This window comes from Bos taurus, chromosome 5 (genome assembly GCF_002263795.3).
Source record: "Bos taurus isolate L1 Dominette 01449 registration number 42190680 breed Hereford chromosome 5, ARS-UCD2.0, whole genome shotgun sequence".
Taxonomy (NCBI): Eukaryota; Metazoa; Chordata; class Mammalia; order Artiodactyla; family Bovidae; genus Bos; species Bos taurus.
In genome coordinates, this window is record NC_037332.1 from 104,499,133 (window position 1) to 104,518,803 (window position 19,671).

Consider the following 19,671-nt stretch of genomic DNA (forward strand, 5'->3'; position numbering starts at 1 on the left):
AACTGGTCATTCCTTTTGATGTCTTAATTGCCTTCCCTTTGCTCTAATGGAAGTCCTTCTGTTTTGTTTCCAGTGGAGACAGAGCACAGCTGGATACCACCCCTTTGATAAAGTCTGAGGACAGAAGTGGACTCAGCCCTACACACTGCTTTTGAAACTGCAGGGAAATGACACGGCACCTTGGCTATCTGAGGGCCTTGGCACTTGAGGGCCATTTCTCCCAGTGCCCTCTGGCAGACCTGCGTATCTGCTCTTGCCTGATGGCGGGTACGTTCCTGGCCGTCAGTGTTACTGATGGGACCAGCTGCCACTGCCATTCGAATGTGTTGACCAGCTCCAGCTATTTCCCTGGCATGCTCCAAGCTTGCTTAAAGCCATGCTACAAATTTTGGTCCCTGCCTGGCTGTTTTTTCCCCCTTTTCATTTTCCAGGCAAGAGGAGAGGAAGATGGGGTGTGGAAATGCAATCAAATCCATATGTTTGTGATGCATTTGCCCTGAAAGAATAAGAAAGCATTGATGGGAGAGAGCCTCTGGATGACGTGGGGGCCACTTTTACAAGTCCCGTGTCTGTCTCTTCGTCTCTGCCACCTGCCAGGGTTTGAGAGCATCAAGTTCACTTGGGGACACTGTGCTCTCCTCCTCTCCCCTGTCTTTCTGTCTTCATCCCTCAGACCTTGCCTCCATCTCTGTATCCTCAACAGGAGGCGAGGACAGATGATCAAATCATCCCTTCTCTGCAACCTGCGTGAGGCTGTAGCTGATTATTGCTGCCCGTGACCTTCTGTCTCATCTAGAGACAGTTCTGTTTATCATCCACAGCACTCAGGATCCTGGGTTCATGCTGATGCCTCAAGCTGCAGCTCCTTGGCCCTCATGAATGCCCTGACTCCACTGCCTTTTTTATTTTCTCCAGGCTGGTGTCAGTTTCCACATTTCTGATTATTTTTAAGCTCACTTTCACCTCAGTACTTTCTTGGTATATGTTTTAAAGAGCTCTTTATGCATTGAGTGAGGTTTGGATGAGAGAGGCATGAACTTTCCCTAACTCCAGAAGCTGGGTTCTTTGGCACTTGCCATGGTCAGTAGTCATCTTGAACTTTGAAGTGGTCCTCCAGGTATTGTTCTCTGCTTAGATAGCTCAGGAGCTTTGCCAGTGATCAGAAGATGGAAACCAGTGGTACCCTATGGTTTTGGCACCAGGGACCAGTTTCAGGGAAGATAGTTTTTCCATGGATGGTGGATAGGAAGGGGATGGTTCAGGCAGTAATGTGTTCAATGATTCAGGGGGTAATGGGAGCGATGGAGAGTGACAGCGAGCAGCAGATGAAACTTTGCTTGCTGCTCACCTCCTGCCATGTGGTCAGGTTCCTAACAGGCCATGGATTGGTGCTGGTTCAAGGCTGGGGGGTTGGGGACCCTTGATGCAACCTTTGACTCAGGCCTCAAGTCCTTCTGGGGTTCTGCATTTTTACGCCAATGAAAAGAAGGCACTGGGACCAAGATTGCATCCAAGCTCAAAGGAGCTCCTCATTCTCTAGTCCTGAAATTGAAAGATGCTGATGGAGTCGAGGTAGGGCAAGGTCTACCCACATGTAGGTTCTTCAAGGAACCAGCCATCTGCTCAGAGAGCCTGGAGCTGCCCCTGCACACCTCGACTACTAAAGCTCTTCTGTGTGAGTCACCTGAAGCCTGCCGTTGACACACAGAGGTGCTCACGCCCCATGCTCACCATTCATGCATTCAACAGGGACTTACCATGTGCTGGGAAAGGGCGGGGTTGGGTGGAGAGGAAAAAATACATCTATATAAGCACTGGATGTGCTTACAGTTGGACTAGGGGGACGAAATATACCAGCCTTAAACCACAAGAGAGCAGTAGAGGCAGACGGCGTCATCCTTCCTAGCTGTTTGGCTTCGGGCCAGTTGTTTCCATCTGTGACCTTCACTGTCTTGTCCAAAGAGTGGTTGGGAGGATTGCATGTGATAGGATATGTGAAGGGACTTTATATACTATAAAGTCTAGTGCAGGTTTTCAGTATCTTTTAAAAAAATATTTATGTATTTGGCTGCATCGAGTGTTCGCTGTGGCCCGTGAGATCTTTCATTGCTGTGCATGGACTCTAGATGTGGCACGTGGGCTTAGTGCTCTGAAATATGTGAAAGTCTTAGTTCCCTGATTAGGTATGGATCCTGTGGCCCCTTGCATTGGATAGCAGATTCTTAACCACTGGACCACCAGGGAAGTCCCAGATATTCAGTACTGTTGATTATAACTACAAAGTTTCAGTCTGGTATGGAAGAACTCAGTTACAGGATGCAACAGATGAGGGATGAAGACATATGTCTGCCCGCAGGGCTCATGGCTGGTGTGGAGTCCAAGGAAGGAATGATTTGGTTGTAGGGATGGGCTGGACTTGGGGAAGGAATTTGTTAATGGTCTTCCATGGAGCCTGGCATGCCTAAGCATCTTTACCTTTAATCAGGCTGGCTCTATACCCCAGAAGAACTGGCTGACTGCAGGTTCTGGGGTGTCCCAAAGTTGGTGTTGGTCTGCTGGTGAGTGATGCTGGGTCTTGAGATTGTTGGCGGAGCGCTTCAAGGTGTCTTGGAGCTGATGTCAGCCTGCTGGTGGGTGGGACTGGGGCCCAAGGTGTCCCAGAACTAGAACTGGTCCTCTGATGAACAGAGTCAGATCTTGGGCTCTCTGGCTGCAGAGCCTTGGCAATCCCAGGGCTGGTGTTGGTCTATTGGTGGGCGGGATTAGTGATGGGGCTGGTTCCTGACACACCAGGCTGTGGAGTCCAGGGTGTTCCAAAACTTGTCTTGGTCCTCTGATCAGGGGCTGTATCTCAGGCTGACTGAGGGGCCCAAGGTGTTGCTGAGCTGCTGTTGGCATGCTGGCATGCAGGAGGTCTTGGGGCTGGTGCCAGTCTGCTGAAGGGTGGCCTGGGTCCTGATAGGGTGGGCTTCAGCCTGTGGTGGTCCTGGGGCTGGTTGGAGAGGCCAGATGCTGGGGCTAGTGCTGGCCCACTGGTGGGTGGACCTAGGTCCTGGAGTCTCTGGTGTGGGGCTTGGAGGTCCCAAAACTGCTGTGGGACAGCTAATGTGTGAGGCTAGTCCCTGTGGCTGGTTCTGGCCCGCTGGTGGGTGGCTCAGAGCCCAGGGATGCTGGAGCTGGTGTAAAGTAACTGGTGTGTGGGACTGAAGCCCAGGTGGTCCTGAGGCCAGTGCCAGCTCACTGGTGGGCAGAATCAGGTCCTGGGGACTGCATAACCCTGGGGATCCTAGGGCCTGAACCAGAGTGATAGTGTGTGGGACTAGCTCCTGGGACACCCGTAAGGCAGGGCTAGGTTCTGGAGTGGCTGTAATCTCAGGGGGTCTTAAGGCAGCCAGGTTGCTGGTGGGTGGGTGGCATCCCCACTCAGCTTGTTGCTTGGCTTGGCCTGAGGCTCGCAGTACTGTTGCCAGCAGACTGGTTCGAAGGCCAGGTACTGGCGCTAATGAACCAGAGGGGGATTCCAGAATACCCTTGCCAGCTCCAGGGTGTTCTTGATATAAGGAACTCCCCAAATTGGCTGCCACCAGTGTCTGGGTCCCCAGGATGAGCTCCATCACCTCTCGCCTTTCCAGGAGGCTCTCCAAGATCACTGGGGGCTCTGACCCAGGCTCCTTTCAAATGACTGCTTCTGCCCTCGGTCCCTGAGCAGGTGGGATTTTGTGTGTATCCTGTAAGAGTGGAGCCTCTATTTCCCACAGCCCTCTGGCTCTCCTGGAAGTCAGCCCTGAGTGTGTAAGTATTAGTTGCTCAGCCGTGTCCGACTCTTTGCCACCCCATGGACTGTAGCCCAGCCCTGCTGGCCTTCAAAGCCAAACATTCTGGGGGCTTGTCTTCCCAATGCAGGACCCCCAGGCTGGAGAACCTGATGTAGGTCTCAGGTCCCTCATTCCTTAGGAAGAACCTCTGCAGTTGTAATTATCCTCCTGTTTGGCTTCCTTGGTTGCTCAGATGGTAAAGAATCTGCCTGCCATGTGGAAGACATGAGTTAGAGCCCTGGGTTGGAAATGTCCCCTGGAGGAGGAAATGGCAACCCACTCCAGTATTCTCGCCTGGAGAATTTCACGGACAGAGGAGCCTGGCGGGCTGCAGTCCGTGGAGCTGCAAAGAGTCAGACATGACTGAGCGAGTCGGTGTTATGTTATGCTGTATCCCGTTTGTAGGTTGCCTACCCAGGGGGTGGGACTGGACTCTTCAGTGTTTCTGCCCCTCCTAGCCATGTCGGTTTGGTTCCTTCTTTCTCTATTTAGTTGTTGATGATCTTTCCTGCTGGGTTCTGGTCTTTCTCATAAGTAGCTGCTCTGTGAATTGTTGTAATTTTGTTGTGCTCATGGGAGCAGGTGAACGCAGAATCTTCCTACTCTGTCATCTTGGCCACGCCATCTGACCATCTAACTCAGTAAATGAAAAGCCAATGGGGTAAAATGGGATAAAATACCTCTCCTTCCTTTAAATAGCTCTCCTTCCTTTAGCTCCATTCCTTTTGGTAATGAGCATATCTTTATGTGTTGTTATTAGTCTCTCAGTCATGTCTGACTATTTGTGATCCCATGGACTGTAGCCTGCCAGGCTCCTCTTTCCTTGGGATTTATCAGGCAAGAATATTAGAGTGGGTTACCATTTCATTCTCCAGGGGATCTTCCTGACTCAGGGATTGAATTCATGTCTCCTGCATTAACAGGCAGATTCTTTACCACTGAGCCACCAGGGAAGCCCATATCTTTATGTGCTGCTAAGTCACTTCAGTTGTGTCCGACTCTGCGACCCCACAGACAGCAGCCCACCAGGCTCCTCTGTCCATAGACCTTTCCAGGCAAGAGTACTGGAGTGGGGTGCCATTGCCTGTATCACATAATCTTGATCAGTTGTATGCAGTTTATGAATCTGTGTGAATATCAAACGTATTGAATTCTTTCTTGTCGTTTTTATGCTCTGCATTAACATGGTATATTTCACTATATTTCAGTGTTCCTTAGGTTTCCATCTTTCTTTCAAGATTGGTTGTGGTTTAAAAAAAACAACATATGAAAATGAAAACAATGTAAAATGGCCAGAACTGCTAGGTGATAAATGGCTGGGGGCCAAAGCCTGAGCATGTGTCTCTAGTCACTATGGGACATGTTCTTGGAAGCTCTCAGGCTGCTCATTAATAAACAGAAAACGTCTAAATAATTATTTTATGGATTGCTTCTTTACAAATGAAAATTGGAACAGAGGCCGTTACTGCCTTTTTTGATGTGAATGAGTTTTATAAACCATTCAGTGGAGAATTCCGCTTTAGCTGATCCTTAGAGTCCCTTTCACAATTTTAGTAAGATATTAGAAAATAAATCATAATACTTTGTAAACTGGGAGGCTCAAGTCTACATTATCCTCCACCGCATTACCCAAGAAATACATGTCAGGGTTAAAGTGCAGGCTTGAAATCGGGCTGCTCTGAGTTGGTGCTGGATCCTTTTCTCGTTAGCTGGGTGACCTTACACAAGTTATTCAATTTCTCTGAGCTGAGCTCAGCTCATGCAAAGAAGAGGGACGGGCCAAGTAACCACCTCATGGGGTTACTGTCAGGACTGAGCATCTGCTAAACAAACTCTTGTTAAACCACATGCCAGACTCATTCTAGGCACTAAGGGAACAATGGTGAATAGGACCGAAAAAGTCTGCCCTTGTGAAGCTTACATTCTAGCGGTGTGTGTGTGCATGCTCGTCATTTCCGACTCTGCGACCCCATGGATTATAGCTCGCCAGCCTCCTCTGTCCATGGGATTCTCTAGGCAAGAATACTGGAGTGGGTTACCATTTCCTCCTCTGGGGGATTCTCCTAACCGAGGGATCGAACCCACGTCTCCTGCATCTCCTGCACTGGCAGGCGGATTCTTTACCAGTGAGCCACCTGGGAAGCACAGTCTATCGGTGGAGATGGACAAAAACACGAATCAGTTTAGAAAATGGTGTTAAGTCATGTCAAGTGTTATAAAGAGAAGTGTAGCAAGGACACAGGTCAGGTATCCTTTGGGGTGGGGTGAACCCAGGAGGCCTTTGTAAGGAGGTGACACTGGAGGAGAAACAGAAGAAGTGATGACATGAATGTTAAAGTGTGAGGATGGGGTTCCAGCCACAGCAAAGGTCCTGAGGTACGTGCTGGTGGGGTGTGTTTTAGGGACAGTAAGGACTCACGAGCCAAGAAAAAGGGGAAGAGCAGGAGAAAACAAAATTGGATTTGTTCCAAGGGGGTCAGGGGCTTTGACCAGATCACATAGGACCTAGTAGGTCATGTAAACAAGTTGTGGTCTCATCACGCGTGCATGGGGAGGCATGGCTGCTAATCGAAGTCCACCCCTCCCCCACCCCCCAAGGAAATACACAAAGCAGTAAGAAGACGAGGGTCTGAACATGCCGTTAGTATTTCTCCTCTGAAGATGATCCTGTCGAGGCTTTGGTTTCTGGAAGCTCGGTTTCTTCCTGCCTTGTTTTTCTTGCTTCAACTTAATTTTCTCAGCTTTGACTTCTTGTCTTCCTGACTTTGCTTTTGTAAAATTATTTTGCTTTAGTTTGGCTGCACTGGGTCTTCCCTGCCGCACTTCAGCTCTTGGTTGCGCCGCACCGGCTTCCCTGCAGCACGCAGGCTTAGTTAGCTGCGTTAGGTCTTAGTTGCAGCACGTGGCGTCGCCCTTGCGTCATGCATGACGCTTTGTTGCAGCACTTAGACCCTCTAGTTATGGTGCGTGGGCTGAGTTGCTGTGTGGCTTGTGGGCTCTTAGTTCCCTGAGCGGGGATGGAACCTGAGTCCCCTGCATTGGAAGGTGGGGTCTTAACCACTGGACCACCAGGGAAATCCCCTTCCTGGCTTTTCCACCTGCCACTTGCACCTCCCCTCTCTGGCTGCCCCTGGAATGGACGCCCTGCACATCTGGTCCCGGTCCTCTTGGGTCTCTGGTCCCATTTGCCCCTCTGAACATGACTGCTACGTGCCTATGACGGACAGCGTCAGCTCTGCCCACTCCGTCTCTAGTCCTGCATCCTGCCATCCTGGCCCCACAGCTTCCCTCTGTCCATAGACTGCTCTTTATTTGGAAACCTTTTAAATGAGAGGACTTAGCACAGGAGAGGGAGGCGCTTGACAGAAGTGGCTCAGGAGAGCATTAAAGACCCCGGGCGCTCTGATTCCAAGGAGTCCTTTTTTCCTGCTGGAACTTCTGGGCAGCTCCCATCCCGTTGGCCGGCATCTGTGTTGTCTCCTAATGTCAGGGCTGGAGCCAAGCCCCATTTTCTCAGCCACCGTGAGCCCAGCTCCTTTTCACTGGACTTTCTGGATTTCCCTCATAAAAGCAAAATTTTCTTTCCAGAAGGGGCCCTTTCTTTGACCTTCCCTGGAGGGCTAAGAACTCAGAGTCTTCTGGCCTCGAGTTGTTGATCATAGGAGCCAGCCACGGTGTCTGCCGGCCTGTGCCTGGCAAAGGGGTCGGTGGCCTGGCTCCTGCTGTTGGCTTTGGCATAAGGGTGATGATCCGACTGTTCTTCCCAACCTGGGGAACCCTGCACACAGGGCTGGGTTCAGGCCGACAATGAGAAGGCAGGTTGAGAGAGAGTCCTGGGGAACCTGTCATCCTATGACTGGTAGGGAGGGTCCTTTCTCATGGACATGTCTGTACTCACAGGAGAGAAGGGCCATGTGCTTGGAGTCCTGAGGAAAGAAACCCATCCACACAGTTTTAAATAAATATCAACTATGTCTGAAAAGTGCAAGTGTTAGTCACTTGGTCATGTCTGACTCTTTGCGACCCCCTGGACAGTAGCCCACCAGGCTCCTCTGTCCATGGGATTCTCCAGGCAAGAATACTGGAGTGGGTTGCCATTCCCTTCTCTGGGGGATCGTCCCAACCCAGGGATTGTACTTGGGTGTCCTGCATTGAGCCACCATTTAAACCAAACAGAAGGTGACTGGAAGGACCCCAACACCTTCAACCGTTTTGCACCTCCGAATCCAATCTTAACATTGATTTTTAACTCACAAAACCTTACAAAACTTGTAAGGTTTTGTGAGCATGAAATGAGATGCTGTCAAACACTTAATTTAGGGCTTGACCTGTGGTCCCCACCACGTGAATATCCCTCCCCTTGCTCTCCTGACTCCTTGTCAACCACATTATCTCCAGGCTGAGGTACAGGAGAGGAGGCTGGCAATTCAGGAGGGAAAACTATGCTGGCCGCATCTCTGGGTTTCAGCTGGGAGAGGCTTTCGCTGGCTGCCTGCTGCTTCTGTAGTAGGACATTCTAGGCTGACTTCCAGAGAGTCAGCGGTGGTGAACTTTAATTAAAGGCTCAGAACAGTCTTTCTGGAGTCCCTGCATCTGCCCACGGTCCTGCTCGGGGTACCTGAACCTGTGTGCCTTTAATCCACCTCAAGGGGCAGGGAAAGCCTGACCACTTTTTGTCAGACCAGGAAGGAGGGTGCCCTTCCTGCCGCTGTCTCAGATGATGTGGGCTTGGCAGGAGCTGAGAGCAGTAAGTTACCCCTCTGGCTAGCATGGCTACCCCCTTCCACCATCCCCCCAATACCCATCTCCTGCCCCAGTCTGATCTCCTGAGGATGGTGCAGTAATCACATGGCCTAGGTCACCGCCTCAGGGACCCTGCCGAATGCTGACCTTGGTCTCAGGCTGGTTACCTTGATATGGAAGCCTTGTCTTTGTTTGGCCTTCTGAGCTGCCCTAGATGACAGCTCCCCCCTTTCAGGGCTGCTGGACAGTCTGAGCCTGAATGATGATGCATGCCCGATGTGGGTTACTTGTTTTCTGGCTTGAAGGCAAGAGAATGGGTAAGATGCCCTTCAGGAAGTCTGTTGGCCTGTGGGTTATAGGGCACGTGGTGTCTTGAGCCATTTCAAAACCAAAGTATAATATACGGACAGAAAGGTGTATGCACAAAAAAGTATATAAGTCTCTGAATTTTTGAAAACTGAACACACCCTTACACCCATTACCCAGATCAAGGAAGAACATTATAAATTAGTCCCCAACATATGAACCTTCAAGATATGCGAACGCGCTTCCACATGTCCATCGACATCAGGTGTGAGTGAACTGGCAGCTTGCCCTCCATTTCCTGTTGTTGACCATCCTTCAGCTCCATCATTTCTCAGCTCCTCTCCCTCCTCCGGTCAGTAATTCTTCTTGCCTGGTCACTCGATGCCAGCCCCTGTGTGCCACCTGTTGTACTGGACTATTGTACTTTTCAAGATATTGTACCTTGAGATGAAAAATGTTTACTTTTTGTGTCTGATTTTTATGTGCTATTTGTGTGAAAAGTATTATAAACATATTACAGTGCAGCACTCTACAGCTGACTGTGTTAGTTGGGTACCTAGGCTAAATTTTTGGACTTAGGAAAAGTGCTCTCGGAACAGAACTCGTTGGTATGTAGGGAACTTACTGTATTAACACCTGAAGTGCCCCCTCCCTCACCCATTCCCCTTGTAGTCGCTGCCTTCCTTGGCTAATAACCGTCTGCATTTAACACAGTTATTTTGCTTTTGAACTTTAAAGAAATGGAATTATACTGATAATAATTTTTGTGGACCTGTCTTCTTTTGTTCAGAGGGTGTGTTGTCCATGTTGTTGTGTGCTCTTATGTTTTGTCCATTCTCCTTGTTGTATAATATTCTTTGGGGCAAATGTGTCAGAACATATTTATCCATTCTCTTGCTTGGGGCCATCTGGGTGGTTCCCGGTTTTGGGGGTGTTATAAACAGTGCTGAGCTTCCCAGGTGGCGCTAGTGGTAAAGAACCCACCTGCCAATGCAGAGACATAAGAGACGCTCGTTCGATCCCTGGGTCTGGAAGATCCCCTGGAGAAGGAAATGGCAACCCACTCCAGTATTGTTGCCTGAGAATCTCATGGACAGAGGGGCCTGGCTGGCTACAACCCACAGGGTCACAGAGAGTCAGACACAACTGAAGCGACTTAGCACGCACACACACACACACACACACACACATGTGTGAATCATTTTGCTGTACACCTGAAACTAAAACAACATTGTAAATCAACTATTCTTCAATAAGACAATTCTGGATGAACTTAAAAACAACTTTCTTATTTTATTATAGCACCAAATATTCAATGCTCTAAATTTCTAAGTATTACTGGCATTCTAAGTGTAATGGCATCCCACAAATTTTGATATGTGTGTTTTTATTCACTCAGTCAAAAGTATTTTCTCATTTCTTTTGTGATTTCTTCTTTGACCCCTGGGTTACATAGAAAGATATTGTTTAATTTCCAAATATTTGGGGATTTTTCCAGACATCTTTCTGCTGTTTAATTTAGTTGTGTTCATAGTAAGACATTTTTACTATTTCATTTTTTAAAAATTGGTTAGATTTGCTTCACGATTCAAAATATGGTTCTTGGTGACAATGTATTACGAAGAGTGTGTTTTCTGTTGTTCTCTGATGGTGTGTTATATAGATATCAGTTTGGTCAAGTTGGTTGGAAGTGCCTGTTGTATCCTTATTGCTTTTTTTGGTACTTGCTCTGTCAACTACTAAAGAGAAGTGTTGAAGTCCCTTATTTATACAGGAAGATATATGTATTCATCCTTCTAGTTCAATTCTATCAGCTTTTTTTTTTTCTTCAGTTTTTGTTGTTATGGACCAATTTTTAAGTCATTCTGGAATTTGTTACAATATTGCTCCTGTTTTTTGTTTTGGCTTTTTGGCTGAGGGGCACAAGGAATCTTAGCTCCCTGACCAAAGATTGAATCTGCAGCCCCTGCATTGAAAGGTGAAGTCTTAACCACTGAACCGTTAGGGAAATCCGTAGTTCTCAGTTTTTATTGCATGTATTTTGATGTACGCGTTGGACGTAGGTATTTTACTGTATGTATCAATATTTAGGTTTATTTGGTCTTCTTAATGAATTGATAACTTTATCATTATTTGATCATCCCTTTTATACTTCAGCCTTCTTTTCATTAGTATTGGCATGGTATGTCTTTTTCCATTCCTTCGCTTTCATTCTGTAAACGCCCTTATATTTCATGTGGGCTTCTTATACATTTATATTTAATGTAATCATTTATGTATTTGTATTTTAAATCTACCATATCACTATTTGTTTCTACTTGTGCTGTATGTTCTTTTTTCCTGTTTTTCCTCTTTTCATGCCCTCTTTTGAAATCTTATAATTTCATTTCATCTCCAGTATCAGCCATTTAAAAAACTTAGTGGTTGCTCCAGGGTTTACAAAATACATCATTAATGTATCATATTTTTATTTCAAATAATATATACTACTTCACGTAGAGCATAAGAACCTTACAGCAGCATACTTCAGTTTCCTCCCTCAGTTTCCTCCTTCCTACATTTTGTGCTACTACTACATACATTTCACTTTAATGTCTATTGTGAACACCACAAAATGTTGTAACTGGTTTTGTTCTATGCCAATGTTTCTCAAACTTTTTTTTCCGCATTGTTTCTTCCCTAAGGCACTTTGTAGACACTATTTTTTTCCTGAATTTCCTCTTCATGGTTAAAATACTACAGATGTACTATACATCAGTTTATGATCTTTGGCCTTCTGGAGGCCTTACAAATAACTAAGTTAGTTTTCGGCTTCCAAAGAACCAATTTTGTCCCCTTGGAGACAATTTTGCCCCCATTGAGAATGATACTTTAGACAGTGAATTACCTTTTAAAAAGATAAAAAATAAGAAAAATGTCTTTATATTTACCATTATTTTTTTAGTATTTCTGGCACTCTCACATGAAAGATCAGTATATCTAGATTTTTAACTAAAGAACTTCCTTTCACATTTCTGGTTGTGCAGATCTATTGGAAGTGAATTCCCTCAGCTTTTGCTTGCTGAAATAGTCTTTATTTTGTCTCACTTTTGAAAGCCACTTTCTTTCTGTATAGTATTCTGGATTGACTGTTTTTTTTTTTTCATTCCTTACTTTAACGTTGCCACTCTCTTATCTTATAGCTTGCATAGTTTCTGCCAAGAAATTGTCTATCAATCTCACCTTTGTTCCTTTGTACCTAATACCCTTCCTTTCCTCATTTCTCCCACCCCTGCCCCTCCATTATTCTTCCCTGGTGGCTCAGCAGTAAAGAATCTGCCTGCAGTGCAGGAGCCATAGGATACATGGGTTCAATCCCTGGGTCAGGAAGATTCCCCTGGAGAAGGGCATGGCAGCCCACTCCAGTATTCTTGCCTGGAGAATCTCCATGGACAGAGAAGCCTGGCGGGCTACAGTCCATAGGGTCGCAAAGAGTTGGACACGACTGAAGCAACTTAGCATGCACGCAGTACCACTCCAACTTAGAGGTTTCTTTTTTCCTATCTTTGCTTTTCAGAAGTTTGATTATGATGTGTCTAAGTGTGTGAGGTTTTATTTTTATTTTTTGACCTGTTTGCTTGGGGTTCCTTGGAGTTCTTAGATCTGTTTTGTTAATTTTGATTAATTTTGGAAAATGATTGGGCTTCCCTGGTGGCTCAGACGGTAAAGCGTCTGCCTGCAATGTGGGAGACCTGGGTTCGATTCCTGGGTCAGGAGGATCCCCTGGAGAAGGAAATGGCTATCCACTCCAGCACTCTTGCCTGGAAAATCCCATGGACGGAAGAGCCTGATAGGCTACAGTCCATGGGGTCGCAAAGAGTCAGACATGACCTCATGGATTATTAATCATAATCCATGCAGATATTCCTTCTATCCTGTGTCTCTTACTCCTCTGGGACATCAGTTACATATATGATACCTTCTTTGATACTGCCCGTAGCCCTTGATCGATAGATTCTATTTCCTTCTTTATTCTTTGTATCTTAGTTTGGATAGTATTCATTGACTTATGTGCAAGTTTATTGAGTCTTTCCTCAGCTGCATTCAGTCACCTTCTAAGACACTCTAATGAAGACCTTTTTCATATCTGATAAAGTATTTTTGCTCTAGTATTTCCATGTTACACTCTTGTGTTTCTGTCTCTCTGTGGAAATTCCCAATTTTCTCTTTTGTATTAGAGTCTTCCTTAGCGTATTATTATAATTATTTTAAAGTCCCTGTATGGGACATCCCTGGTGGTCTAGCGGTTAAGATTTCACCTTCCATTGAAGGGGGTGCAAGTTCAATCCCTGGTTGGGGACTTAAGATCCCATAGGCCTCATGGGCAAAAATCAAAACATACAACAGAAGCAATATTATCACAAATTTAATAAAACTTTAAAAATTGTTCACATCAAAAAAAAAAAAAAAGAAAAAGAGAAAGGGAGAAAATCCCTGTATATTTATGGCATCTAGATCAACTTTGGTTTTATTGATTTCCTCATTTCTTGACAGTACATTTTTCATGTTTCTCAAGCTTAAAAAAAAAAACATTCATCTATTTTTATTTATTTGGCTGCTCCAGGTCTTAGTTGCAACATGTATGCTCTAGTTCCCTGACCAGGGGTCGAACCCAAGCCCTCTGCATTAGGAATGTGGAATTTTAACGGCTGGACCACCAAGGAAGTCCCTCTCAAGATTTTTTTTTTCTCAATTCTGGACACTGTTTTAAAGGACAGTAGAGACTGAAGTACGTGGTATTTATGCCCAGGAATGGGCTTGTGCCTCTCTGTCAGGCCTTTAGTAGGGGAGTGGGGTCAGGCCAGTCAGAGGTGGAGGTGGCTTTGGATGTCATTGCTGCTGGAGTCACCCAGCACACTACAGACTTCAGATCCCTTCAGTGGTGGGATCCTGTGACTGCTTCCTGGGGGTTGTTGTCAGTGTTCCATCACCAAGCTGTGTCCGACTCTCTGCGACCCCATGAACAGCAGCACCCCCATCAACTCCTTCACTGTCTCCTTGAGTTTGCTCCAACTCATGTCCATTGAGTCAGTGATGCTATCTAACCATCTTATCCTCTGTCGCCCACTTCTCCTCTTGTCCTCAATCTTACTCAGCACAAGTCAGCTCTTTTCCAATGAGTTGGCTCTTCACATCAGGTGGCCAGAGTATTGGAGCTTCAACTTCAGCATCAGCCCTTCCAATGAAATATTTAGGGTTGATTTTTCCTTAGGATTGACTGGTTGGATCTCCTTGCTGTCCAAGGGACTCTCAAAAGTCTTCTCCGGCATCCCAGTTTGAAAGCATCAGTTCTTCGGTGCTCAGCCTTCTTTATGGTCCAACTCTCACATCCGTTGTAGGCCACTGGAAATTGGTCCTCATGGTTCCCTTTCAGCACTTTGCCCCATGGGGTCTCTCTCTTGCCCCTCACCGGCATTAGACTGCTGATTTTTGTTACCCTGTGCTTGAGGCTTTTGGTTTAAAAGAAAGATGGTTCAGGGAGATGGGTGGGCTTTCTTGCCTGTATGCATCTGAGGGGGCTCTCTCTGGCTCCTACATTGTCTACAGTCCTTCTCATGAGAAACCTGGTGGTCTTCCCATAGGATCTTGTGAATGAGTACAATCTCCTCTTGTGTCTGGAGTGCCCAGTTATTCAATATGTCACGCTGACCTCCGCTCAGCTTCCAGCTTAAATTTTTTTAGCTGTTTCTTCCTACTCACTTTATGGGACTGCCTTTCTGTCTCATGCTCAACAGAACTGTTGTGAGTCCATTTTTCCTTGAAGGAGCTTGTCATTTTAAAAAAGTGTGGCTCATCTGGTTATCTTGCAACCTCTACTTTCTGATGGGCTCACGAAAAATTTTGATTCACAGGTTATCTCGCTTTCTTTTATCGTTAGGATGAAACCTACATTTCCTGGCAGTTGTCTACATCCTAAGTGGAAGCAGTGCTCTGGTGGTCGATAAATAAGTTTTATTTGTTCTCTTTACTCTCTAGTCCTTAGATCAAAAGGTGAGCTGAGCTCCTATTTCCCTCCTGTGTTTTATGTCAGAGGCTCCTAAGAAATGAAATATACTTCTCCTCTGTGGATTGTGTTTTTCTCATCAAGCATCCATAATCAATACTCATCTAAGGGAAAACCCCCTTTTAGAGACTGAATGTGGTCATTTATTAACCGTTTGATCTGGGAAACAAAAAGATATGGAAAGTACCTTTTCTTTCAAAAAGAAACCACTTTTTATAAAAAGGAATTCATGAAAAAATAGAGAGTTAAAAAATGCAGAAAGATAAAAAAATAAAGCAATAAAAAACCACCCATAGTCCCATCAGCCAAAGACACCATGATCCATATTTTACCTAATTTCTTCCAGTTATTTTTCTATGACTGTATTTATATTGGTTTGTATACATCAGTGTGTGTGTGTGTGTGTGTTGTGTGTTGTGTGTCTGTGTGTGTTAGTTGCTCAGTCATATTTGACTCTTTGTGACCCCATGGACTGAAGGCCACTAGGCTCCCCTGTCCTTGGGATTCTCCAGGCAAGAATACTGGAGTGGGTTGCCATGCCCTTCTCCAGAGGATCTTCCCAACCTAGGGATTGAACCCAGGTCTCCTGCATTGCAGGCAGATTCTTTACTGTCTGAACCACCAGGGAAGCCCATACATCAGGATGTATGCCCCCGAATTTGTGTATTTTATCCAAATAAGCAGTTTCAAAAAGGTGTGTTTTTCTGTGGGTTGAGTGCTATGGCACTCATGAAATTCTGATGTTATTCATGTGTGTCTGGTAAAGATGTCAAAATATATGACATATTCTCAGTTTGCTGTTAGGGCTGGATTCCTTTGTGCAACTTCTTTCCATGAACAGGTGTGCATATGCGATTCTAATGGAATGCGATTCATTTCAGAAAAGACCAATTGTTGACTCCTTGTGCTGAGGTCCACCCCCCACCCCCCCAGCTTCCCCAGATAACTTCCGTCCCTTTCCATTTGTGCTGACCCTTTGTCAGGTTTAAAGCAAACAGAAAGAAGGAAAGTCCATGATATTCTTAATGTATGTTTCATTTCCTTCTTTTTCCAGAAAGTATTTTGGAGAAAAGATAGGACTATATTTTGCCTGGCTGGGATTATATACATCCTTCCTCATCCCGTCGTCTGTCATCGGGATCATCGTGTTTCTTTACGGATGTGCAACCATCGAAGAAGATATTCCCAGGTGAGCTGACGTTAAAGGCGAAGGCTCAGTTCCCACGTGTCAGTCGTTCAGAGTGTCATCCCAGTTGCGGGGACATCGTACACTTCACACGTATCCCTCCAGAGCCCACCCTGTGTCCTCCTTCCCACTTCCCTTCCTTCTCTCCTGAGACAGTGGGGAGCATCGGATTCTGCGAAGGGCTCAGAGCCACGCTGATTGTGGCCACTTCCTTTCCTGGTCAAACTCTTCTCCGGGACCAGGGTCTGATTGTGCAGGTGGAAGATAACTGGTGAGAAAAGAAACCATGCCTGCGAAAAGCTTTTTTCCCCTCACTTTTGTGGCATTTTTCTCTCATTTCCCACACATACCAAGGCAGCAAGTGTTGAATGGTGTTGGGTAAAGATGGCATCTATGTGGCCAGATACTGCTGGAATAAAATGCTATGAGCGGAGAACACCTCAGCCCTGGCTCTGGGAGTCAGAGACTGCAGGAGGTGACAGGGGGCTCTTGGAGATCCAAGAGATGGAACAAAGGCTGGTCCTGATGAGGAAGAGAGATCCTACAAAAAAAAAAAAAATAGACACTCAACAGAAGAACATCCTTTAAGGTGGACTGTTTTACATATTAGCCTTGAAATGGGGTACCTTGCTCCCTGACTTTCCATTTCTTCGGCTGTGAAATGGCAATACTAACACCTGCCTCATGGTGGTATCCTGAGGATTGAAGGAGACAGTGTCTGGCACCCAGCAAAATATTCATAAACAATTCTTGAATGAACCAACATAAGCAGAAATAGAGTACAGGGGACAGAAGAGACACTTAGCCAATGTTTAGAATTTAAAGCTCTTGGCACCTCCAGAACTGTCCTGGCAAACTGAAGCATCATTTGTGTGTTTTAATACTCTTGCAGTTGCAAGTGATAGAAAAGCATGGGAACTAGCATAAGCAAAAAAGGTAATTTATCCTCAAGGTTCGGTGGGGAGGCCTCGGTGGAGCCCGTGGCTGGCATGTGGCTCACCCAAAGACCGTGGAAATAAGGATTCCTTCTATTTACTGGCTGTCTCTGATTCTTTCAGGTATTTCTTGTTTCACTACAGAGTTGTGGATGTGAATGTTGCTGCTAGTAGCTCACGGGGTGTCACATTTTAAGAGCTTTATATGTGATTGATCCTAAGTGAAAAAGTCCTGTTGACTCTTTTTGGCCTAAGTGAAGGCTGTCGGCCAGCCGATCATGTCTGGGCTGGGGGGGCAGGCTGACACCGTGCCATGGGGATTCTCCTTCAATAGCCCGGGGGATGGGGGCACTGGGCAGCCTGGAGGTGTCCACTGCAGTGAGGGGTGGTGATGGGGAAGTCAGGACCTCCTGAAGAAACAGGGAGAGCTGGGCTGTTTGAAGATAGCGTGATAAGTGGTAAGAACCAGGTGGCTCTGGCCTCTGTGTCACTCTGTAGAAAAGCTCTTGCGAATTAGCAAAACTGGCGATGACATGTATGTAGTTAGAATAAAGCTAAATACCTTAGTATAAGCACAAGGATTTGAATATTTTTGTGTATAGAACCCTGTCATCATCCATCCAGGATTCTTGACTGGAATTCTGGGACCTTTGAGCTATGTTTTCAGGGCTCTGCCGTCCATAGCATAAAGGAAGAAGGTGTGTGTGTGTACGCACGTGCTCAGTCATATCTGACTCTTTCCAACCCCATGGACTGTAGCCCACCAGACTCCTCTGTCCATGGAATTCTCCAGGCAAGAATACTGGAATGGGTTGCCATTTCCTACTCCAGGGAATCTTTCCGACCTGGGGATGAAACCCATATTTCCTGCACTGGCAGGCAGATTCTTTACCACGGAGCCACTTGGGAAGTCCAAAGGAAGAAGGAACACACACTGCATTCCTAGTGTGAGTTGTACCAGTGCTGGATGGTTTTTATGTGCTGTGTCTTCGATACTGAAGCGATTGATGTTGTCAGCAATAGGTGTTCTTATTCTCACCTCAGAGAAATGGAGACATGGTCTCCATGGAGAGGCAGCGTCACCTAACTTGTCCAACTTCAGCAAGTAATGGTTGACAGGGTTGGGATTTTTTTTAAATTATCCCCTGGTTCTAACCCAGATCAGTGAAATCACATTGATGTTTTATTCATTTATTTTTTACCCATGCCCCTCGGCATATGGAATCTTAGTTCCTTGACCAGGGATCAAACCCACAGCCCCTGTAGTGGAAGCGTGGAGTCTCAACCACTGAACTGCCAGGGAAGTCCACCATAGTTGAGATTTGACCTCTGTTGCTTCCTGGCTTTCCAGGTGACTCAGTGGTAAAGAACCCACCTGCCGATGCAGGAAGACTCAGGAAATGCAATTTCAGTCTCTGGATTGGGAAGATCCCCTGGAGTAGGAAATGGTTACAACACTCCAGTATTCTTGCCTGAGAAACCCCATGGGCAGAGGAGCCTGGTGGGCTACAGTTCATGGGGTTGGAAAGAGTCAGGCATAATTAAGCAACTGAGTTCACAGGCACATGCCTCCTACTCCAAGCCTTTGCTTTCCCCAGTCATCTGTGGCGGTCTTCCCCAGGGCTCTGACCCTCCTTGGCAGCCCAGGAGCTCTAGCTGGCCCCTCCTGGTGCCTTCTCAGAGAACACAGCTCCGTTGCCCCATTATGATGGCTGGGGATTGGGGTCTCAGGTTGGTCCAAACTGGAGGACTCATCCCATGCCCTGAGGACCAACAGCTCGGCGGGCAGAGAGTCCACGTGCTGGTTGATATCAGGACTTGAGACTCGTGCCCTGGTTCCCCACATGGGAGCCATGTGACCCCAGGCACTGGAACCATGGTCTACACACACTACAAAGGCGTGTGCCTACACACACGGTGGGGCTCTCGTATGTGTGCAGGTGTGTGCTTGTACAATGAGATCATCATCATTGCAGATACATCACAATGCCTGTCGGGTGTGTGATGTTTTATCAACTATGGATAGCAGTCCATTAGTGGATTATAGAATCAATTTAATGGTTATCTTTTAAATGAACTAGAATAAGGGTCTTCCCTGGTGATCCAGTGGCTAAGACTCCAATCTCCCAGTACAGGGGGACTGGATTTGATCCCTGGTTTGGGAACTAGATCCTACATGTTGCAGATAAGAGTTCACATACGGCGACTAAAAGGTCCTGCGTGCCACAACTATGACCCGGTGTAGCCAAGCAAATAAATACGTATTTCTGAAAATGCAGTAGAATAAGACTAAAGGAAATCAACCCTGAAGATTCATTGGAAGGACTGATGCTGAAGCGGAAGCTCCAGTACTTTGGCCACCTGATGTGAAGAGCTGACTCACAGGGAAAGACCCTGATGCTGGGAAAGATCAAAGGCAGAAGGATAAGGGGGTGACAGAGGATGAGATGGTTGGATGGCATCACTGACTCAATGGACATGACTTTGAGCAACCTCCAGGAGTTAGTGAGGGACAGGGAAGCCTGGCGTGATATAGTCCATGGAGTCACAAAGAGTCGGCGGATATGACTGAGTGAGTGAACAACAAAGATTAAGATAATATAGAGTAGAATGAAATATAATTTTAGTATTCATCACAAGAAG

At 46.3% G+C, this 19,671-nt stretch overlaps 1 protein-coding gene across 1 annotated transcript in view; it reads left to right on the forward strand.

The window, feature by feature from the left end:
• The window catches only part of ANO2 (anoctamin 2), a 341,658-nt gene that overhangs the window by 144,526 nt on the left and 177,461 nt on the right, over positions 1-19,671 (forward strand). The window contains exon 11 of the mRNA XM_024992694.2: positions 15,962-16,096. Within this exon, the coding sequence (XP_024848462.1) occupies positions 15,962-16,096 (135 nt within the window). The remainder of the gene's footprint in view (positions 1-15,961; positions 16,097-19,671) is intronic.